This window comes from Antechinus flavipes, chromosome 4, assembly GCF_016432865.1.
Source record: "Antechinus flavipes isolate AdamAnt ecotype Samford, QLD, Australia chromosome 4, AdamAnt_v2, whole genome shotgun sequence".
Classification (NCBI taxonomy): domain Eukaryota; kingdom Metazoa; phylum Chordata; class Mammalia; order Dasyuromorphia; family Dasyuridae; genus Antechinus; species Antechinus flavipes.
Window position 1 is genome coordinate 97,314,177 of NC_067401.1, and position 24,500 is coordinate 97,338,676.

Here is a 24,500-nt window from a genome sequence, read left to right on the forward strand (position 1 = left end):
ATTTTACAGATAATGAAAATAAGGGCCAGGGAGACTGACTTGCCCAGTATCACCCAGCCAGTTAAGAATCTGAGGTAGGATTTGAATCTAGGGCTTACTGACTCCAAGCCCAGTGTCTTATCCATGATGTCCTACTGCTGGGGTATTGAGAAAGATAAGGTTGGAAAACTAGGTTAGGTATAGATTATGGACAGTTTTGAAGGACAGGCTAAATAGACTGAACTTCATTTAGTAGAAAGTGAGGAATCATGGAATGGTTTAGAAGAGGCAAGGGATATTATTAGATTAATTGATCACAGAGTTTTAGAACTGGGAGAGTTCTAGTAATCATTAAATCCAATCTCTAGGTGATCTTCAAAATCCTTTCTGTAATCCCAACAACAACAACAACAAATAGCACTTCACAATCTAGTGTCTTCACACTTCCCCATCATCTCTAATTAGACTATAGTCAACTCGGGCAATCTTTTTAAAAGGATCTATTCAGTACTCAGTGGACAATGAACAATGGTGCCTAAAGGATTAGGGCAATCTCATCTAATGCAAGGATTTGCTGAATGACTACAGGGATTTATTTCTAAAAGAAGAAAAGAAGAAAAATGAAGAATGAAATTTCTAAATGAAGAAATAAAAAGGGAAAATTTTTAAACTAAATTAGTAATGGTTTTTAACATAGGAGATATAATATTTTCTTTCACAATATACATATGTTAAAAATAAAATAGAAAGTAAATATAAAGAAACTTGGGAGAGAGAAAAGGGATAAAAAGTATCTTAGGAAGTGGTACCTGAGTTTAGTCTTAAAGTATGCTAAGAAATTTAAAAAGGAAGGTGGGAGAAAACATTTCAACTATAGGGGAGCAGCCTGAGCAAAGGCATGGAATTGTGATTTATATAGGGAGTGTCAGGGAAACCAGTTTGCCTAGAATTCAAGGGCACATGAAATATTTCCAAAAAGATAATCCTAAGTTTTTTGTTTTGTTTTGTTTTGTTTTTGTTTTTGTTTTGCTTTTTGCTGAGGCAATTGGGGTTAAGTGACTTGCCCACGGTCATACAGCTAGGAAGTGTTAGGTGGCTGAGGCCAGATTTGAACTCAGCTCCTCCTGATTTCAGGACTGGTACTCTATCCATTGCACCAACTAGCTGCTCCCTGAGCAAGAATTTGAACTTTCAATGCCAGGCAAATGAATTTGTATCTTATTGTAGGAACAATGGGAGGGGGCGTGTTTGCTTCTTTAACAGAATTAAAAAAAAAAAAAACTATGATTTAGGGTGATTATTCTAGATATTTTGTAAAGGATGGATTGGCAAGAAGAGGAACTAGTTATAGTCTAATTAGCTGGCTATGGCTATATTCAAGGTCTGATATGATAAAGATTATGAGAGTGAAGAAAAGAGGACAGGTGTTAGATATATGGAGGTTTAGACAGGAAGATTTGGTAACTGATTATATATGTGAGTTGGGTGAGGGTGATTGAAGATGAGTATAAATGTGAGTTATAAATTTATAAATTGTATTCTCTCAAACCTGGGAGAATGGAAGAATTTTGAGATTTTCAGTAGAAATCTGGATATTTTAGGAGAGTTTGGGGTAGATTTAAGGAAAGGTTAAGAAAAGGGAGGAGAAGAGGGAAACAGAGGGACAGGAAAAGAAGAAAAGGGAGGGAGAGGGAAACAGAGAGGGAAAGAGAAGGACAGGAGAGGAGGAGAGAGAGTGAGGAGAAGGAAAGGCAGAGGAAGAAAAAATGTAGAGAAAGAAGAAGGCACATGACAAAGTCTTAAGAGCACAACCATATTTAAGAATCAGGACTTTGATAATGATACTGTATTAGTAACAAAGGAGTCAGGCAAGTAGTAGGAAAACTAGGGGAACAGTAACAGAAAATCAAAGGAGGAGAGGATATCCAAGAAAAAAAAAAAGTTTGTCAACATTGTCAAAAACTACAGAGAGGACAAGAAGATTGAGGACCAAGAAAAGACCATTGGAACTAGCAGCAAAGAGATAACCACTTTAGTGAGAGCAGTTTCAGCTCAGTGGTAGGACCTGATGGTATCTTGCAAGGGATTGAGAAGTAAGTGGAAGGAATGAAGGTAGAATACTTTTTCTAGATGTTAGGCAAGATCAAATGAAAAATTTTCTCAGGATAGGGGAGATTTGGAAATGTTTGTTTAGGTAGTAGATAAGGAGTTATATTTATGGAGGACACAGAGATCAAGAACTACTAAGGGAAAAAAATTCTTTTTTACAAAGTTCTAAGAAAACTCACAAGTTATAGGTTATATGGAATTTTTTTTTCCTTTTTGTGTAGGGGTTAGAGCTTATAGACTGTGTAACACATTACTAAGGACTATTAGCTTTGGTATATTATAGAATATGTCAATCTTACCTCTGGTCTTCCAAGTAGTGACAAGCCCACCTTGGGCTACCAAGGAAGGCCCATACAGAAGCAAGTCAATTTAGAATAAAGTAACAAAAAAGATTGAAATAATAATAATAGCCAGCATTTATATAATAATTTAAGGTTTGCAAAGTATGTGTATATATATACTCATTAGATTTAGAAGGGATAGAAGTAATTTCCCTTGGAAGGAATCTATCATAATGACAAGTTGGAATTGTCCTGGATAGAGGTGGCATCTGGTTGGAAGGTTTTATAACAAAAAGAACAAACAAGAAATTCTTTTAATGGGGAAGGAAATAAAGACCTAGTAGAATAGAAAAAGCATTGGACTGGCATTCAGAAAACTTAAGAGTAGAGCTCCAACTCTACTATGATTGTGTGCCTCCATTAGAAGGAAAATATATGTGTCTTTTTATTGGTTCCATCAATGTCTCAGAGCCAAGCATGCCTGAATTGATTCCATGTATTTTTATATCAACATTGAAAACAACTTTTGCTTTGAATTATAGTAGCTAAAAATACCTCATGGAATCTAGGCTTGTTGGGCCAGTTGGAAAAGATCCATTGCAGAAGATCTTGAGGGACTCCTAGATTTCGGGAGCTAGAAGAAATTTCAGAGACAATTTACTTCAAACTTCTTAAATTTTATAAAGAATGAGAAATTGGCATCTTTACCTAGCAGTGACTTCTAACAGTTAAACTTTCTTCTTGTTTCTTACCCTTTTAGTCAAATAATTAATTTAATCATCTAAAAGGAAGCATTTCAATTCCGCAGGGAATTTAGTAGCTAAAGAAATTTGGAAGAGAATCTTTTGAAAATTGCACAATTCTCTTTATCTGCTTTGTTTTGTAAATTTCCATATTAATGGATTGAGTTTCCTTAACTAAGGCCCCAAATTTTTTTAAGCTTGTCCTAGAAATTTGTGTTTTAGGAAGCTGCTCATATTCTTCTTGGCCACCCTTCTTAATATATTTCACCCTTCTAGTTCATGAGTTCTTGAGAAAAGAAATATTTTTAAAAGTGCTTTTCTGGCATCTAAATTTCATCTAAACCCTGGAATCAAAGGGTTGATAGAAGGCAAAAATATATTCTTAAACTTCTGGAAACATCCAGCAAGATCCCTTGCTTTAAGTAATGCCTAGAATTCACCAGATCACAATCTTATGGAATGGAGGCAATTAGAAAATTGAACTGTATGGTCTGTGATATTTTAGACAATGCTGAAATGCTTAGCTTTAACTGAGAGCACAGAGGTATAGGCATGACTAGGACTATGCAGCATAATCATATGACACAGAGGGAATCCTTCGTATACATTTCAAATATTTATAGGCATGTGGGGAAACCACTGTATTACCTATGCTCCAGAGATACATTCACTTTGGATGTTTTTTGAAAATGAAGTGGGGAATTATAAGAGTTGAGAAAAGGAAAATTCCTTTAAAAGTAGGTTGTGTTAGGAATTAATTTTTAAAATTATTTAGATCAGGAAAAAAATCTTGGTGATGATTTTGTATGAAGAACTTGGGTGATGGAGAAACTAGCTGCCAAGAGAAACTATTGGGGAAGAGTCTTCAAAATAATACCATGTAAGATACAAAATTCTTGACCTTCTGAGGTATATGGGTAAGAATTTCAGTGCTTAAAGGTTTGGCAATTGTCAGTGCTGTAAAACTACCCATACATATAACTTGTAAATAAAAAGCTATTAAAATAAATAAATAAATAAATGAAAGAATTTCAGTGCTTGTATAATTTGTTTTCCTAATATGCTTCTTTTTTTTAAAAAAAAATAAGTTAAATTAATTTGGAGGGTTGTATTAAAATCATTTCTGGATACCTACCTACCCCAAACAAAATAAAATATATTGTAACAAAGAAAAGAAGTTAGGTAAAGCCAATTGACCTTTGATAAATGCCCAATTCTCTTCATTAATGATTAGGCTCTTCTTTGCAGGATATTTTTTGGGGGGGTTTACAATGTGATTTCCTTTGACTTTTGAACTGATATTCTAAATGTTTCTTTGATTTCTTACAAATAAGGAACAATTCTACATTATTTTAATGAGTTTTCTTTGGAATTTGAAAAGCTATTTTCATAGATGACTAAAGAGTTTCTTGTTTGATGTAAATTGGAAGTTTGTTCATTAAGTTTCTTAGGAAAACTTAAGGTTTCTCTTAAGATCTCATTTCCACGGTGAGTTCTCACCTTAAGAATAACTTAAGGTGTTTTATGTTTGCTTTCAGTTTCACTATATTGCCTTTCCCTATTTTTTTTTTCTGGGCAATTTTCATGTATAATTTCTTGAATTATTTTGGTCAACATTTTCCCCCCACATGGAATTAGAAAAAGGGTTCAGAAGAGCAATAAAGGAAATAAAGAAATAAAAAAAGAAGAAAAAAAGAACATCACATTAGTGATGTCAAGGAAATTGCTTGGTTAAATCTAACAAATAGAGAATTTAGAAAAAAAAATTAAGGAACTCCTAAAAAGAGTTGATTATTTGGCACTAGTTTTAGAGCATCAGCCCTGAAGTCAGGAGGACCTAAGTACAAATCTGGTCTCAGACACTTAACACTTCCTAGCTGTGTGATCCTAGACAAGTCACTTAGCCGCAATTGTCTTACCACCTGTAATGTAGCTCTGTACCTGATACAAGAATTCTTATAAGGTGTTGACTCAGTGGAATTGATAAGACAATGGTTATCTAGTTTAGCATGGTGATTAATAGTTCTCTAATTCAGTATGATTGATTTAATCTTACAACAAATAATGGTTCCTTAGTGATATGATGATTGGTTTATACTCAGTATAGTGCATATAAACTGGGACAAATTCAGACAGACACAGACTCAGAAGGGGACTGGAATAGACTGGGGGAAGACAGTGGCTGGAGGCTGTGCATAAGATCTGGGACTGAGACTGTTGTGCCACATTCCCCTTTTGATATCCTTGTTGGAATCCTTACTAACTGCTAAGTAATTAGAGTTGATCTAATCTTACAAGAAGTTGTTTTGGCCAGAACCTGAAACAAGGTACTAAGTAGAACTAATCAAGACAAGGCTTGTGTTCCCACCTTTACTCATTGGACTCCACAAGTATGCTAGCTTCACAAAGTACACTTTCTAACTTCAAGAGAGTTCACACCTCCCTTAAAGTCATTGGGCCAGAGAGCACTATGGGAGAAAACCCATAATCCCATTCTCTCAGAAGAGGCAGATAAAAAGCCAGCGATGAAGGATCTATGGCAGAATACATTTTTTCCTCTTGGCTGGCTGATCGCGCTAGACTCGAGAGAAACGACTCTGCTGCAGAGAACACTTTTGACGGACTTCAGTGGAGCTACGCCAGAAGCCCTCTCTCCGCGGCAAATTGGTGCCTGGGCCCCCCAGAAGGAGATAAGAGAGATCTTCCATCTCTGTTGGAGGCAGAAGAAGGCAGAGGCAGAGGCTGAAGGACAGAACCTTTGGATTTGGAGACATCCGAAGGGTTCTAAGCCTCTAAACCGGCTGTCCTCTGAGAACAAACTCCAACATTTGAACTCTAACATTTGGCGCCCAAGCGTGGGAACCAAGGACCCTACTTTCACAAGAAGTCTCCAGTGACCAGGAACTGAGTGAGTACAACCTTTTTTGGCTGAAATGGGACAGATCCTAGGTAAAGATTCTCCATCCCCCACCCCAACCCCCCCAACCCCAGACCCACCCAGGAGTGGTGCTATAGAAAGCCTGCTTAAGCTGATAGAAGATCAAGGGCTACTTGTAACTTGGGGACAAGCAGCTAGACTTCTGGCTACATTAAAACGCACCTCCCCTTGGCTCTTAGAGGAAGAGAAAATCTCTCTAAAAAACTGGGCATTGGTTGGTCAACAGCTCTCCGCATATTACAATGAAAATGGTCCTCGTTCAGTTTCCATTGAAGTATTCTTTTTATATAATACGATACAGATGGCCTTAAAATACCGTACTTGTTCTAGGAAAAAAGGAAAAAACTCTAGGAATAGCCAAAAGGGGAAGCCTGAGATAAAGGAGGAAGACAAAGAACAGATTAATGGCCATATCCCCACAGGGCAGGGAGACTTAAGTGAGGCTCAAGGGTGGGGTGAATCTGAGGCAGCCTCAGCCCCACCTGAGGAGCAGGTAATTGACTTTCCTTCATCAACTCCACCCTCCTGGATGGAAGGAGGAGGGGTAGTGGGGGGGGCAGTGACAGCAACAGCACCTCCCCCCCAGCATCCAGCACCTCCCCCCCAGTATCCAGCACCTCCCCCCCAGTATCCAGCACCTCCTCCCCAGCATCCAGCACCTCCCCCCCGGCATCCAGCACCTCCCCCCCAGCATCCAGCTGCTCCTTTGACTAGATTGCAAAAGGGACTAATTAAGGCCAGAGAAGAAGGGAAAAATGTAGCAGAATTTCAACACCACATTTTTCCTGTAATTCAACAGTTTAATTCTTCAGGTCAAGAAAGTAGAAGATACTCACCTTTTGATATAGAAATCCTCAAAGACCTGAAAAAAGCTTGCACTCTTTATGGGGCTACATCAGCTTATGTTAAGATGCTATTGCAAAATTTGTCTTTTGAAATCTTGACCCCTAATGACTGGAAATCGATAGCAAAAATATGCCTAGAACCTGGACAGAACTACTTGTGGCTTTCTGAATATAGTGAGCTCTGTAGGATACAAGCCCAACAAAATATTCAAAGTGGAGTTCATACTGCAATCACCTGTGACCTACTAACAGGTACAGGTCCTTATGCAGATGTCACAGCACAAATTAGTTATTCTGTAGCAGCATATCAGCAAATTGCTGATAATGCTATCAAAGCGTGGGCTTCCCTCCACAATAAAGACGACAAAGGGGGGCCTTCACAAAAATAACACAAGGGCCAAATGAACCCTTCGCTGACTTTGTGGGACGCTTACAGACAGCTATCATAAGAACAAATGGAGAAAATGCAATAACAGACATTTTGATAAGGCAACTTGCTAAGGAAAATGCTAATGAGGTTTGCAGAAGAATTATACTAGGACTGCGCAAGGATGCTCCTTTAGAGGAACTCATAAGACGCTGTGCCACAGTGGGCACAGGTGCCTTTTATAGCCAGGCTATGATGCAGACTTCCCAAAATCCAAACATGAGAAGACAGAGTCCCTCTTGGCAAGGGACTTCCAGAGAGACTCGTAGATGCTTTCAGTGTGGAAAAGTAGGACATCTGAAAGCTCAATGTTGGTATAGAGATAGAATGGGAAGACAAGGTGGGAGAACAAGACCCCAAACCCCATGTCCAAAATGCAACAGAGGCTTCCATTGGGCCTCAGAATGCAGACAGATTCAGGGAAACGGGATGAGGGGCCCAGCCCCAGGGCCCAAGGCAAAAAACACTTGGGGCATGATGGCAGCCAATGGTGCACCCAGAGAGTGCCTAGAAGTCCAGTACCCAGACATGACCAATCAACCAGAAAGCCATATGATGGGAGAAGGGGATTACACAGTCAACCAGCCAGGAAGCAACCTGATGGCAGAAGGGAATTACAATTGGGGAGAATAGAGCTGTATGCAGCTGGGACAACTGAGATACCCCCTGGAGAGGTGAAATCTGTTCCTCTCCAGCCTATGGATCCCTTACCTCCAGGCACAGTAGGCTTGACCATTTCACCTTCTTGTATGTACAAAACAGTGTCCATCCACACACTGATGTGGGAAACTGGGGAATGTGTAGATAATATCCCAGTCACTAATACAGGTAGTCAATGTGTGACTTATCACCCAGGAGACGTAGTAGCATCAGGGTTACTCATACAGAATCCTAATAAGCAGCCTCGTGATAGTCACCCAGGTTCTGACTCCAGACCACAAAAACCAGAAATATATTGGACAGCAGCAGTAACGGCTGACCGACCTATGCTCACTATCTATATAAATGGCCGACCATTGGAAGGATTGGTAGACACAGGTGCGGATCGTACAGTTATTAGAGGTGCCAGTTGGCCCAGTCACTGGCCAAAGATTAAAGCAGATACCTATATGTCTGGAGTAGGAGGATCAATAGCAGCTGAAGTTAGTGCTGCCCCTATGAGATGGACTTTTGAAGGCAAAACAGGAGTTTTTACTCCTTTTATAGTTGAAAAAATCCCCATCAATCTGTGGGGAAGAGACGTTTTACAACAATTGGGGTTAAAAATGAGTACTTCGGTTTTTTAAGCAGGGCTGCTGTTGAAGGCCTGCCAACACTTTCACCTATTCCTATCCAATGGAAAACTGATACACCAGTGTGGATAGAACAGTGGCCCTTAAGTAGCGATAAAATTCAGGCCTTATTAGATATAGTACAGGAGCAGCTTGAACAAGGGCATTTACAACCTTCTCTAAGTCCTTGGAATTCCCCAGTGTTCGTTGTAAAAAAGAAATCAGGAAAATGGAGGCTGCTCACTGACTTAAGAAAAGTGAACGAACAGATGGAAACTATGGGAACTCTTCAGCCTGGACTTCCATCTCCTACTCAGCTTCCTAGAGAATGGCCTCTTTGGGTTATAGACATCAAGGATTGTTTCTATTCCATTCCTCTGGATAAGGAGGATATGAAGAGATTTGCCTTTTCGGTGCCCAGTGTCAATTTAGCTGAGCCTTATAAAAGATATGAATGGACGGTTTTGCCACAGGGTATGAAGAACAGCCCCACTATGTGTCAAATGTATGTTGCTGCTGCTCTTGCTCCAATAAGAAAAGCATTTCCAAAAGTTATGCTATTACACTATATGGATGATATATTGGGATGTGCATCGGAGGAACAAATTCTAGAAGCATGTCTACAAAAAACCATAGAAACACTAAGATACTACAAACTTCATATCGCTACAGAAAAAATTCAAAGACATGCTCCTTTTCAATATTTAGGATATGAAATATATCCTAAGGCACTTACACTACAAAAACTGTCTTTAAGAACAGAGAGGTTGAACACCTTAAATGATTTCCAAAAATTAATAGGAGATATCCAATGGATGCGTCCAGTATTAGGTTTAACTACCAATAAATTGCAACCCCTATATGACATTTTAAGGGGAGACACTGCTTTAAATTCACCACGCCGGCTTACAAAAGAAGCTCAAGAGACCTTGAGAGAAGTTGAACTGGCTTTATCCAATGTAGTTGAGAGAGTAACTCAAAAACCCTTGGAAATATCGGTTTTTGCTACGAAAGAAGCACCCACAGCAGTCCTTCATCAAGGAGACAATGTGATAGAGTGGGTGAACCTCCCAGCACAACCAGAACAAAGCCTTACGCCTTACCCAGTGCTTGTGGCTAGAATTCTATTAAAGGCCATTAAGCGAGCAGTACAATTATCTGGGACAAGACCTGACAAGATATATACCTTCTACACAAATGCACAAATTAATGTATGCTGTGAAACCATCCCAGAGTGGCAGATTTTATTGGCCATGGCTCCAAATTTTGCACATGGATCTCCATTAAAGATAACCAGACTACTGCATAATTGGCAATGGATTTTTGAGGAGAAGGTTTCTAAGGTTCCTCTTGAAGGACCAACCATTTTTACAGACGCAGCCAAACAAAATATTTGTGCTGTATACTCTCATGATCTAACTGTAAAAAGAGTAGTCAGAACTCCTTTTCAGTCCACTCAGCAGAACGAATTATATGCGATCATGCTAGCTCTCACTTATTACCCAGGCGACATAAATATAATATCTGATTCAGCCTATTCAGTAGGTGTGGTACAAAGAATTGCCACAGCCCAAATAAAATTTGCAGCTTCTAATATATATCAGCTCTTTAAGGAACTTCAAGAGCAAGTGAGAAAGCATCCAGGAAAGATTTATATCCTGCATGTCCATTCACATAGTGGACTTCCAGGTCCTATTTTTGATGGAAATTCAAAGGCAGATAGCCTTTTAACTATGTTGGCCAGTACGCCTTTATTTCAGGAGGCCCAGGAATCCCATTCTAAATACCATCAGGCTGCTCGAGCTTTGCGTTTACAGTTTGGGATTACAAAAGAAGAAGCTAGGAGCATAGTGAAAAGCTGTACAGCTTGCCTTCCCTTCCACGCTCCTACACTGCCTCCAGGGAAGAACCCTCGTGGTTTGAGACCCAATGAAATCTGGCAAATGGATGTGACTCATTATAAATCTTTTGGTCGTCTGTCTTTTATCCACGTTGTGGTAGACACCTTTTCAGGATTCACTTTTGCCATACCAGCAGCAAAAGAGACAGCCCGAGTGGTCACTGAATTCCTCATTCAAGCATTCGCAATTATGGGTGTGCCACAAGAAATAAAAACAGATAATGGACCGGCATATACCTCCAAACATTTTGAACACTTTTGTGCACAGTATAAGATTCTACACACTACTGGCATACCCTTCAATCCTCAAGGTCAAGCAATAGTAGAAAGAAGAAACAGAGACATTAAGACACTCCTCCAAAAACAAAAGAAAGGAGGAGCCACGGGTAACCCTAGAGAACTTCTAAATTTAGTTCTCTATACCATTAATTTTTTAATCTTTGATAAAGATGCACTGGCTCCAGCAGACAGGTTTTATAACCCACCAGAAGAGCAGTGTCCAGTGCGAGCAGCTCCACTATCTTTAGATAATCGCCAGGTGATGTGGAGAGACCCAGAAAGTGGTGAATGGAAGGGACCAGATAGACTAACTGCTTGGGGGAGAGGATTTGCTTGCATCTCTACAGGTGGAGAAGGAATCAGATGGGTGCCTACGAGCCGCATTCGCCTTGTCCATCGCAGAAAGATGGAGCAGACCCTTGAAACAAAGGAGAAGACCCAAGAAATATCGGGTGGTTCTGTTGCTGATTGTGCTCATAAGAATTATTAGATTCCTGGCACATGAACTAATGGACAATGGAATCCTATTGGACTGTTTCTAGGACTTATGGACATGTGTAAATTTTCAGATTGATTCTTGTTATTTGTTACATTACTACTAGCCTGTGTTATATTGCTATGTGCTCATGTAAATTATGTATAATGCCTCCCATATTGATGGATTTATGTATACCATGTATATCTGTTACAAAGTTCTGGCCCATATTGATGGATTTATGTGTACCCCCTCAGAAACCCCCTATGTTTTAAAACAAAAGAAAGGGGGAGATGTTGGAATCCTTACTAACTGCTAAGTAATTAGAGTTGATCTAATCTTACAAGAAATTGTTTTGGCCAGAACCTGAAACAAGGTACTAAGTAGAACTAATCAAGACAAGGCTTGTGTTCCCACCTTTACTCATTGGACTCCACAAGTATGCTAGCTTCACAAAGTACACTTTCTAACTTCAAGAGAGTTCACACCTCCCTTAAAGTCATTGGGCCAGAGAGCACTATGGGAGAAAACCCATAATCCCATTCTCTCAGAAGAGGCAGATAAAAAGCCAGCGATGAAGGATCTATGGCAGAATACATTTTTTCCTCTTGGCTGGCTGATCGCGCTAGACTCGAGAGAAACGACTCTGCTGCAGAGAACACTTTTGACGGACTTCAGTGGAGCTACGCCAGAAGCCCTCTCTCCGCGGCAAATTGGTGCCTGGGCCCCCCAGAAGGAGATAAGAGAGATCTTCCATCTCTGTTGGAGGCAGAAGAAGGCAGAGGCAGAGGCTGAAGGACAGAACCTTTGGATTTGGAGACATCCGAAGGGTTCTAAGCCTCTAAACCGGCTGTCCTCTGAGAACAAACTCCAACATTTGAACTCTAACAATCCTGACCTACTTTTCCCATTGTCCTATTTAGTTACTCTATCTCAGGTTATAACCTTTCCCTCTTAATGTTTGATGAGATAAAGGTCTACCTCAGTTGCTCTACCCCCTGTTATGCCACAGTTCTCTTTAACTGTCCTGACTCAGTTTCCCTGCACTAGTTTCCAAGATATTTCACTGACATCTTTATCTCTGTGTATTCAGACATCCTGTTTCTGGTTTTTTTGGGGGGGTTTACAATGTGATTTCCTTTGACTTTTGAACTGATATTCTAAATGTTTCTTTGATTTCTTACAAATAAGGAACAATTCTACATTATTTTAATGAGTTTTCTTTGGAATTTGAAAAGCTATTTTCATAGATGACTAAAGAGTTTCTTGTTTGATGTAAATTGGAAGTTTGTTCATTAAGTTTCTTAGGAAAACTTAAGGTTTCTCTTAAGATCTCATTTCCACGGTGAGTTCTCACCTTAAGAATAACTTAAGGTGTTTTATGTTTGCTTTCAGTTTCACTATATTGCCTTTCCCTATTTTTTTTTTCTGGGCAATTTTCATGTATAATTTCTTGAATTATTTTGGTCAACATTTTCCCCCCACATGGAATTAGAAAAAGGGTTCAGAAGAGCAATAAAGGAAATAAAGAAATAAAAAAAGAAGAAAAAAAGAACATCACATTAGTGATGTCAAGGAAATTGCTTGGTTAAATCTAACAAATAGAGAATTTAGAAAAAAAAATTAAGGAACTCCTAAAAAGAGTTGATTATTTGGCACTAGTTTTAGAGCATCAGCCCTGAAGTCAGGAGGACCTAAGTACAAATCTGGTCTCAGACACTTAACACTTCCTAGCTGTGTGATCCTAGACAAGTCACTTAGCCGCAATTGTCTTACCACCTGTAATGTAGCTCTGTACCTGATACAAGAATTCTTATAAGGTGTTGACTCAGTGGAATTGATAAGACAATGGTTATCTAGTTTAGCATGGTGATTAATAGTTCTCTAATTCAGTATGATTGATTTAATCTTACAACAAATAATGGTTCCTTAGTGATATGATGATTGGTTTATACTCAGTATAGTGCATATAAACTGGGACAAATTCAGACAGACACAGACTCAGAAGGGGACTGGAATAGACTGGGGGAAGACAGTGGCTGGAGGCTGTGCATAAGATCTGGGACTGAGACTGTTGTGCCACATTCCCCTTTTGATATCCTGACCTAGTTTTCCCATTGTCCTATTTAGTTACTCTATCTCAGGTTATAACCTTTCCCTCTTAATGTTTGATGAGATAAAGGTCTACCTCAGTTGCTCTACCCCCTGTTATGCCACAGTTCTCTTTAACTGTCCTGACTCAGTTTCCCTGCACTAGTTTCCCTTGTCTCAGTTTCTATTATCTGTTCTGTGTCAATCCCCTAAGCTGTAAATCCCCTTCTGGTCCATTAAGACTGAGGACCAATTATTCTAAGGTTATAAATTGTTAGTACAAGCAAGATAAACAAGAGAGTAGACCTCCTGACTCTTTTCTGTCCTCAATAATTTACAATATCCCTCTAAAATATTTCCAAGATATTTCACTGACATCTTTATCTCTGTGTATTCAGACATCCTGTTTCTGGTTTTTTTGGGGGGGTTTATTGCCTCCCCCATCCTGGCAGAAGTTTTTCCCACTCTTCTCACCTCTTCCTTTGTTCAGAGAAAAGGTACTTAAAGGTTTGAGATTCTCCATTCATTGCTGGAGGCTGGAGGCTGGCGGCTGGCAGCTGTATGCTGGATGCTGGATTCTTTGGTATGACAGTCTCCTCCAGCCTTGGGACCAACATGGATTCCTTGGTCCCAGTATATCTTTATACTCTCAGTATATCTCTGTCTGATTGGATAATTTGAGATGAGAGTCCTGTCCAGTCAATTTTAGTCTCCCATTAATAAAATATTAAAAACTCTCTAATCTCTCTCCTGCCTCAGTTTCTCCAGCATTACACCCCAAACCCCAGACTATAATCATTCCCTCTTAAATGGTTGATGAGATAAAGGTTTTATATCTTTAGGTTATGGGCATTCCTTCTTAATGTTTGACAGGATAAGGGTTTATCCATTTTAGATGTCATTAGAATATCAGTCACCTTTCCAGTACCTCCCTCCATTGTGTCATCCTGGGTGCCTCCCCCAATAGGTTGCCCCTATCCAGATATCTTCCCCATTATGTCATTGTTCTTGTTATCCTATAAAAAAGCTTGCCCTTTGATACTTAGGGCTGGACTCCTTGAGATGATAGTCTCATCCAGCCCAGTAAATCTCTTTCCATTTAATAAACTATTGAGTTGGTCTCCTAATCTCTGTCTTGCTCAGTTTCTCCAGCATTACAAGTCAGACTTCAAGATAGAGATCATTGTGGTGGTCCTCCTGCCTCTCCCACAGAAACCAAGACATATTCCAGAGGACCTCAAGAAAGCTAGCCGAGCCCCAGGCAAAGAGACAAGACTTTAAAGGAGATAATAAAGAATTTGGACTTTATCCCTGGCTATTCTTGTGGTGATTACTCAGCTGAAGTGAAGGCTGGTCTAGAGACCTTCAGAAAATCAACCAAGACACTCCAGCCACCACCACCAAAAAACCATGAAGAAGTAAAAATAATTGAATAAAATCCAAAGCTATGACTAGAGATAAAGGTAAAAGCTCCATGAAGCAAGAATGCTGAATTAAAAGATATATTTTTGAGATAATGTAAATATTATAAGGCTTTCAGGAAAAAAAAGATGAAAAAATTCTAACTACAGTAATTCAAGAAATTATGTAAGACAATTACCCAGAAATATTAGACATAGACACTATAGTGGTTTGCTTGTCCTTCTTTCTCAACGAGGAGCAAAATGACATCGCTATGTTAGAGTCAAGTTACAGTGTGTCCAACTCCAACTGCAGACCAATGAGTTCCGAATGCTTTACCACACACAAATAGTCCCTATGAACATTTGGGGTGGATTCTCTAACTGTGCATATCATGTTTCTTATGAGGTAATTCAATTCTGCTTTGCTCATAAAGCACAGCGTCTTTGCTGATGATGGCATACCATGCTGGGCAGTGCTGTGCTAGTGTATTCCATGTCATACAATCGGTTCTAAAGTTCTTAAGAGAGATGTTGATAGTGTCTTTGCTTTTTCTGACCACCTTGTGAGTGCTTGTCCTGTGTGGGTTCTTCATAAAATAATCCTTTTTGGCAAGTGTACATTTGGCATCTGAACAATGTGGCCAGCTCAAAAGAGTTGTGGGAATCCTTGGTAGTTTAATTCAAGAAAGAACTTTAGGGTCTGGTATCTTATGCCAGGTAATCCTCAGAATCTTCCTAAAATAATTCAAATGGAAGCAATTTGGTTTGCTAGCACGGTGCTCATATACTATCCAGATTTCCTTGGAATACCACGAGGTCAACACAACTCTGTAGACCTTCAGTTTGGTAGTCAGTCTAATACATCTCCTCTCCCACACTTTCCTTCAAAGTCTTCCAAACACTGAGCTATAGTTAAATGATGGAATACTCCAATCTACAATCAAAATTAGATTTGTAGATGACAAACATCAAAATAGGATTGACATTCTGCAAATTACCCACTGTAATTTTATGCCAGTCATATAGGAAACACAAAGATAGCAGACAACACATATGAGTGTTGTCCTGTTACCCACAAAATATTTAAAGGCCTACTTATTTACAATGTTTTGGGTGGATTTTCTATCAAAAGATTTGAGAGTGTGAAAAGACACCGAAAAGTTATGCTCCGCATAGATGGAGGCAATATTCATAACAATGAGATATCAGACTGAAAAGAACTTTTTTTCAAAGGTTGGTATAGCTGTGTCCCCCAAATAATATTTTGTCTACCAGTGCTTCTACCTTAATTACTACCTTCTTTCAGATCCTAGTGGAAACAGCCCAGGTTTCAGAGCCTGAGAACTGGGAACTGAGGTGCCTCTGAGACCACTAGTCCTATTTCCAGCATACCCCACATAGACAGTTTTGACAGCAGCAGCCTCTGTGGAGATCTGACCTGTCAGTTAGCTCTGCAGCAGAAATGGTAGCTTCTGCCTCCTTAGTAACTACAACTACTGGATCTCCCCCCCCCCCCCAATCCCTCCCGACCAAAAGTTTTAGCTACAAAAATCCTTAGCATAAGAAATTGATCAATATAAATTTTGTCAACTAGAATCATATAAACAAAGATGCATTATGATGTGCTTTAGCCCTGAACTCTGAGGAACACTATGCCTTTCCATCTGATTTGTAGCTGATACCATCTATATGTGTTGTCTCCCTCTTTAAGATTGTGAGTTCATTGAGATTAGGGATAGGAGGATCCAAAGTGGCAGGAACTCAGCTGAGCTTCCCTAACATTCCTCTCCAAACAAGTTTAAAATAATACCTCCAACAGAATTCTGGGTTGTTGGAGCCCACAAAAAGTTGAGATGAGACATTTTTCTAGCCTAAGGCAACTTAGGAGATTGGTAGGAGAGCTCTGTGACTATATGACAAGTCTTAGAGACAGCTGTCACTGCGGAGCTTTAGGAGCCCACAGATGGTAATGGGTGACACCATTGATCAGAAAGAGGTTACAATGGACCATTTACTGGTCTTGGATACACGACCCTAGTGAATTGTCCATATGCAACTCCAGATTGAACTCCATACTTCTAGTGGAGAGTATAGTGTATGTAGTCACTCACAAAGGAGTAGGGGCCCTGGTCTCATTTCCAAGGCTGAAGGAGAAAATAGAACAATAGTTACAGGGCCAAAAGAAGTATTTGTGGACAACCTGAAAGCCATGATCAAAGAAAGAGGCTGGAAATCATATTTCAAGAAATTATCAAAGAAAACTGCCTTGATATCCTAGAACCATAGAGTAAAATAGAAATTGAAAGAATCCATCCACTGAGTACCTCCTAAAAGAGACCCCCACAAATGAAAATTCCCAAGGAATATTATAGCCAAATTCTAGAGTTCCCATGTTAAGGAGAAAATATTGCAAGCAACTAGAAAGAAATAATTCAAATATCATGGATACAAACAAAATAAGCGTCATACAAGCTTCATGATCCCCTTTGGGGTTTTCTCAGCAAAGATACAAGAGTGGTTTTCCATTTCCTTATCCATAACATTTTATAGATGAGGAAACTGAGGCAAATAGCATTAATTGAATTGGTCAGGGTCACACAGCTAGCAAATATTTGAGATCAGCGTTGAACTCAGGTCTTCCTGACTCCTGGACTGGCACTTAGTTGCCCCTAAAACATGACTTATTGGTTCTTAAGGAGAAGAACTTCTTCACGCAGTTTCTGAAGGAATCAATGAGGATAAAGAGCCATCATATTAAAGTGATTAAATGCTAATTTCTCTTATCTCAGGTACTCACTTTGCAAGAAATGGAAAGGCCCATCAACATATTCTGAAGACGTCAATCTGGGTTAAAACCCCAGGATCTCTCCAGGTTCTTCCTAAGTGGAAAGAAGAGTTATTTGCTTACTTTACACAAGGAGAGGAAATTTTAAAAAAAATTGGATTTTGTATTAAAAAACCCAGGCTTGAGACTTGGCTCTTCTTGCCAGCTACAAGGCTTTCAGGGACAATCACTTAGTTTCTTGAGCTTTAGATTCCTGTATGACATAGGGGTAATGCTCCTTATACTACCTTTCTGGAAGAGGAAAGTGACTTGGAATGAATATTTTTAAAAATTCATGGACTTCAGGGTAAGAATCCTATTCTAGTACACTGTGAATATGAGATTATAAGTATCTTAAAGGAAGTGACAGGCATGAAAGAGTTCCATAAATGATATTTAATATAAATTACTTCACAACTTCTTTCTTACCATACCATGATTTAATGATACATCAAGATTTATCTACAGTTATCTGTACAGTTTATCTACAGTTAGTACAACCACTAGGTGTCACTGTGAAACATAAGGTCTCTGCTTACCTCCCTACCATCTCCAATCAGAAAGAATTGGAGCAAAAAGTTCTCCATCTCTACCTCATTGTTCCAGAAAACAAACCAAAACAAAACACCCAAATTCCCAGGCCCCCCAGATGTTGGACAGAAGAGGCATGGTGAACTACTCAGAAGACTAAGTGATTAGTCCTCAAAATTTGCCCAGGGAACCTTACACAATGGTAATTTATGCCTTACTCTATCATGGTTTCAAGACACTTGAATTCTGCTTTTAAAATGTGGTGTCTGTATTTATGTTAGTAAACATATGCTCATATCTGACATTTGGATTTATTCTTGGGTTCCTGATTTCACTGAAAATGAAGCATTCATTCTTTGAAGGTGTCTCCTTTTGCAATGAGTATGAATTCTGAACCATATTTCTGGAAAACATTGAAATTTATTTTATTAGGTGAAGGATACAAGAAAGTCTACTTTGAATTAGAGAAAAAATCCCACATAAACCATTCCGAATCACTGTGGTTCTAAAATCACCTTGGTTTGAATTAAAGGGCAGAATATAGATAACTATAATTAAAAAATAAAACTTAGGAATTTAGATTTTTTATAACTTGGACAGGTACCATTATGAAGAAAGAGTCTGAGGCATAAAATGAATAATAAATCTTTGCTGAGAGAATGACAAAGAGATAATGTTAGTCTTTAAAATTACTTAAAAGAATCTGCTTTTTTGGCCCCTTACAATGCTTACTATACTTTTTCTTTAGCAAGAATTAATTTTTCTAATTATAAACCCCTTTCCCAAGGAACTCTGCCAATGTGATATTATTTGGATTTTATTACTTGTGAGTCATAAAACATCATTTATTTTTAAAAAATATTCTAGTGGAGCAGCTAGGTGGTGTAGTGAATAGAGCACTACTAGCCCTGAAGTTAGGAGGACCTGAGTTCAAATATGAGCTCAGGAATTTAATACTTCATAGCTGCTTGACCCTGGGCAAGTCACTTAACCCCAATTACCTCAGGGGAAAAAAGTATTCTATAGTCTGGACTTTTTCTACTTGATATAGGCTCTTCTTCTATGTAGTTCCAATGCAGGTAAATAGCCATCACATTTCTCAGTTGAACATTAGGAATTTCAATGGATGAAGACACTAAGAGTGAGATTTAATAACTTGTCAAGTTGGTGGCTATGGTGAATCTCAGATTAGTTTTCTATTCTGTTTTCTGGTTTTTCAATTCTTCCTAAAAAACCAAAAACTTCAGCAGTGAACAAGTTGAGGTTCCAGCTGTCAAAGAAGATCCTTGAAGATAGTAGTAAATCAGGATAGTGGAACCAGTCATCAATAATCATTGTCTGTATCATCATTAACAACAATAAACATTTATTAGGAGATTACTAACTATACTAGGCATGGGTGATACAAAACCAAAATGAAACTGTCCTTGCTCTGTAAAGGCTCACATTCTATTGAGGAAATGACATAAGCACAAATAAGTCTGTATGAAATAAATACAAGTTAATTTTGGTGGGAAGGCACTAGCAGTAGAGGACATCAGGCAAGGCTCTTGTAGAAGTAATATTTAAATGGAATTTTGAAGAAAACCAGGGATTCTCAAAGGCAGTGCTGAGAAGAAAGGGCATTCCAAGTCTAGGGTCAGCTTTTGCAAAGGCTTAATGATGAAAGATGGAGTGTGATGTGTGAGAAACAGCAAGAAGGCTAAAATGGCTCAGTTTTATAATGAAAGAGTAATGTACAATTAAATTAAGTAAATTGGGCAGGAATAGAAGGCTGAAGCCAGATTGTGCTGGGCTTCAACTTCCATAAAGAGTAGTCTGTCTTTTATTACAGGGGTAAGAAGGAGCCATTGCATATTGAACCAGGGATTCACAGAATTAAATCTACACTATTGACATTCATTTTAGCAGTTGTGTGGAAAATGAATTGGAGAAGGGAGATATTGAAAGCAGGGATCTGTTAAGAAGTCACTATAGTATTCTACATGATGTGGAATGATAGAAAAGGAATTTTTACTCCCAATAAATGGATCATTCACATCAATCCCCTCCATATCCAACTGACCTGATCCTATCACGTAGGAGAGAGAGAAAGGGAATTTCCAAATAAGTTGGAAATTGCATTCTACATGGAGAAAAATTTATTTTATTATAATGGGCATATGCATGCTATGTAACATAAATTAGAACTTCACTGTTGCTTGATAGTCCTTTTACTCCATAGTGAATTTCTCATAAGGATTATTTCAAATCTTTCTGATTCTCATAATAGAGAATTTTAATTTCTTTTTGTCTGAAGGAAATGCCCTTTGAAACATTTAAAGTCTGAATTTCTTACCTATTCTCCTCCCTTCATAGTCAGAAAAAGACTTTGTATCATTCTTTACTAAAATTTTGGGGGCTAGAAGATGTGAATATCCTCAATATCTCTACTCTAGTCTTTAAAACATCTCTTTATAATGCTCTCCTTTGCTCTTGTCTCAGCAGTGTTCAGGGGCCTCATTGAATGCTCATGTACCTAGAAGTTATTTTGATTTTTAAAGGAAATTGAGATTGCCTCAAACCAAATCTTTCTTTTCTTTTTTTTTTTGTCAGCTATCTTCCCAAGCATCTGAAGAATATAAACATTTCTTCAGATATAAAGAAATTGAAACTCATTATTTTATAACAAACATTTATCCCATGCCTTGGTGGAGAAGTGATCAAAGGTTGGCAGTTCCTATTGGTTTTCTCTTGTTTTAGATTACAATGAGTCCTGGAGATTAAATGAGTTATAATTTGAAGAAACAAGATACATTTAACTTGTCTATGTCCTCTTTATAGAGGACACCAGAGTTCTTATGACAAGCACAGATTCATTATGTCATGAAAAAGAATTTAGAGAGTTTTACCCATTTAAAATTCTCATCTTTCATAATCTCATGTTTTAAAGCAAGCATAAAAATTCAAAGCTATAGTCTAGAAGTCTTGAATGATCTGGTTTAAGAGAATTGGATTTTACAGTTTTTTAAAAATCAGACAGAGCTGACAGATATGTAGTATATTTGACTCATGGGATGTCTTTTTGATCCCCAATGCAGTGAAAGAGAGGGAATTTTCTGGGGGAGAGGTATGAATATGTATTTGTGTACATGAAATTATGAGAGAAAGAGAGCTATAGAAAATATTTAATCTAGGACCATAAAAAAGAAACTTTACAAATGGAATGACGAATAAAAAGAGTGGGTCACTAACTTTTTCCAATTTTTTCTTTTATTCATCTGTTTAACCAAACAGGTAATGGACTCTGAGTATTAATTTGCTAAAAAGTTCAATTCATGAATGCCCCTTTTCCCATGAAACAAAGAACTCCATGGTTACAGAATGCACCATTGGGTTATGACAACATTTCAAAATAATGTTTCCATTTCATATGTAACAATGTAAACTTCAAAAATAGTAAACTATAACCCCACCCCTTTTCTTCTTTACAGATCTATCACGGATAGAATTTTCTGGTAGACCTAAATTATATAAGTAAACAGCCTGTTGCTTAAAAGTTTCATAAAAAGGTTTACATTTTCAGTAAATCATTTTTAAAATATCTGACCATGAAGTCAAAGCAACCAGCAATTCACCTTCTCTTAGTCTACCTTTTAATCATATTATACATCACAAACAGTGTTCCTATATTTATATATATATATATGTACATATATAACTGGTCATCAGCTTTGTGGTTTTATATATTTATATGTGTATTTATAATAGAATTTATTTTTAAAGATCCCTACATCTACATTATAAGATGGTGCCTGGTGACTTATAATGTCACGTGGCTGCACAAAGGTAAAGATGAAAATTCTTTAGAAGGCACTGTAAGTTCTTTTGCATGATCTTAAATGGACACATGCAGAAAAAGACCAGCTGAGGCTCTGATAGCTTTCTTTCACAATTTCCCTCATGCAGAGCCTTTCTTTTCTAAACTGACTTCTCTTTCCAGACCAGACACAGCTGATAGTCCAACTCATATCATCCTTCCTATTTTCTCTTCCCCACATCCTATATTCCAACCAAAACAAACTTTCAATTTTCTTTTGGTTCATTGAAACTCCATAAAATTAAGAGTAGAGCTCTGGTATAAAACAAAGTATGACTTATTCTAGCTTAAAAAAAAAGTCACAGTGTGTAATGTAATATATTCAGTTGCTAAGATTCAAAATGGCTGTCCCGGCTTGTCGTGAAAACCAGTTGCTCAAACAATCGATACAAAGATAATCTTAATGTTACATTCATTTTAAAAGAGCTGAGAGGTTCTTGTTTTTTTTTTTTTTTTTTTCCCTTTTTCTTTTTTCCTCCATATGCAAGTGGTATTCTTAAGTGAAAGGTCTGATGTGAAAAAAAGTGCAAGCAAATTGGACATGCCCTTAAATACCGGGTGACTTACTTTAAGATACCAAAACTGTACACTTATGTACACCACATTGGACATATGTGCCCTTTTGCAAGATAAGACCTTTGAACCTTAAATAAGATGTTTGTTACCACTACCTCATGAGCGAGTGACATTAACGCGCAAAGGATGGGCGGGTTCTTCTATGTTTGGTCTGCAGTCCAGAACCTATGTCTCCATTGCCTTCGGCTGTCTCCTCCTTCTTCCTTACTTTGAGGCGCATGAGCAATTTGATCAACCATACATCCCATTCTTCTGGTAATAGCAGTAGGAGAAAGCCCAGGCCAATGATAACGATGGCGATGACCCGAACTCCATTGAAGACAATTTGGCTTGTGTAGTGATCTACCACTGCATGAAATAATGAACTCTGGTTAGTTATTAAGTGATATTAACAACAAAGGCACCACATGGGGTAGAGTAAGATACCCTTTCCCATTTAATTTGGCAAAGATGATAATGGAGGTGGATTCTTACCTTTTTTGACAGTCTTGAGCCTATGTCCTCTTTTTGCCTAATTAATGTCTACCAAAGGCTATCAGAACAGTGGTTTTCAAATGCTTCTGCTTCGGGACACATTTATATTCACAAAACTTACTGAAGATCCCAAAGAGCTTTTGTTTATAATGGCTATATCTGTTGATATTTGCTATATTAGAAATTAAAATTGAGATAGTAAACTATTTATTAATCCATTTAAAACAATAATAAACCGAAAACATGCTAACATAAATAACATTTTGTTTTTGTGAAAAGCAAACATATTTTCCAAAACAAAAGAAAACAAGATAATGAAAAAAGTTGTATGGCTTTACATTAAAAACAAAAAATCTCTTTAATGTTTGGCTAGGTAGCAGATGGTTGGATTCCTATATCTGTCTCTGTATTCAATCTGCTGTAATATATTCTCTTTGCAGAAGTATATGAAGAAAATCCAGCCTCATACAAATTTGTAGCTGGAAAAGGGAAGAGTATTTTACTAAGTAAATAATGCTTAAGTTTTACTTTGAAAACAGTTTGATTTCATGAACCCCCAAAGGAGCTTGGAGACTCTTAGAAAGCCACATTTAGAGAATCATTATTTGAGAGGATTTTTTCAGTATGTATTTTGTTAGTGTTGATTAAGGCAACCTCTACTAAACTTTGTTTAAAATAGCAAGATCTTTTTTTTGTCACAAACCCTTACATTTATGTGTTTACAATTTTACTCACAAAAATTATACCTGAACCTAAGGCTAAATAGTTATTTTTGTGGAAAAGATGAAGCAAGGCCCAGGAAGTTTAGATTTAGTCAATTTAATACTGGAAGAACTGGAAGAGAATTTTAAAATCCCTTTTAAAAATAAATAAAATAGGTTCATTTTTGGCCCAAAGGCACTGGCTAACTATCATGTCCTAAGGGTCATTATCATTGATTAACTTTTTTGTAAGCCATGGGGAGTAAGGCCCTTTGAAGGCTTACATTGAAGATGGATAGTACAAAATGAGGAACTAGTTTTAACAGCCTATAAAATTCAAGATCCACATTTTTTCAATAAGCCAATGATTAGATCTCTATGATGCACTGTCCCCATTCCCACCCCTTGAGTATTTTTTATTCCATATAACCTTAGGAATATACTGTTCTAGCTGAGCAATTTTAGTTTTCTCATCTGTAAAATGAGGATAATAATAGCATCTACCTCTCTGGGTTGTTGTGAGGATCAAATGAAATAATATTTGTAAAGCTGTTAGCATAGTATTTGGCATATAATAGTTGTTATGCTTATATTAGCTATATTATTATTATTATTATTATTATTCTATGCAATCTTATTGTTTTTTTTTTCAAAAAATTATAAGCTCCTTGAAGGCAGAGACTGTGCAACCTTTTATTTTTGTATTCCTAGGCCTTAGCATAGAGTAAGTACTTTACAAATGTTTATTGGATTAGATAAAAGATGATGCAAGTGAATATTGCACTGGACAGGAA

At 37.8% G+C, this 24,500-nt stretch overlaps 1 protein-coding gene across 2 annotated transcripts in view; it reads right to left on the minus strand.

Annotated features, from left to right (window-relative positions):
* Positions 1 to 18,496: 18,496 nt before the first annotated feature.
* SLC35F3 (solute carrier family 35 member F3) overlaps positions 18,497 to 24,500 on the minus strand; it is a 520,309-nt gene continuing 514,305 nt past the window's right edge. For both annotated transcript variants that reach the window (XM_051993588.1, XM_051993589.1), the window contains one exon: positions 18,497 to 22,879. In XM_051993588.1, the coding sequence (XP_051849548.1) occupies positions 22,644 to 22,879 (236 nt within the window). In that variant the 3' untranslated portion in view covers positions 18,497 to 22,643. The remainder of the gene's footprint in view (positions 22,880 to 24,500) is intronic.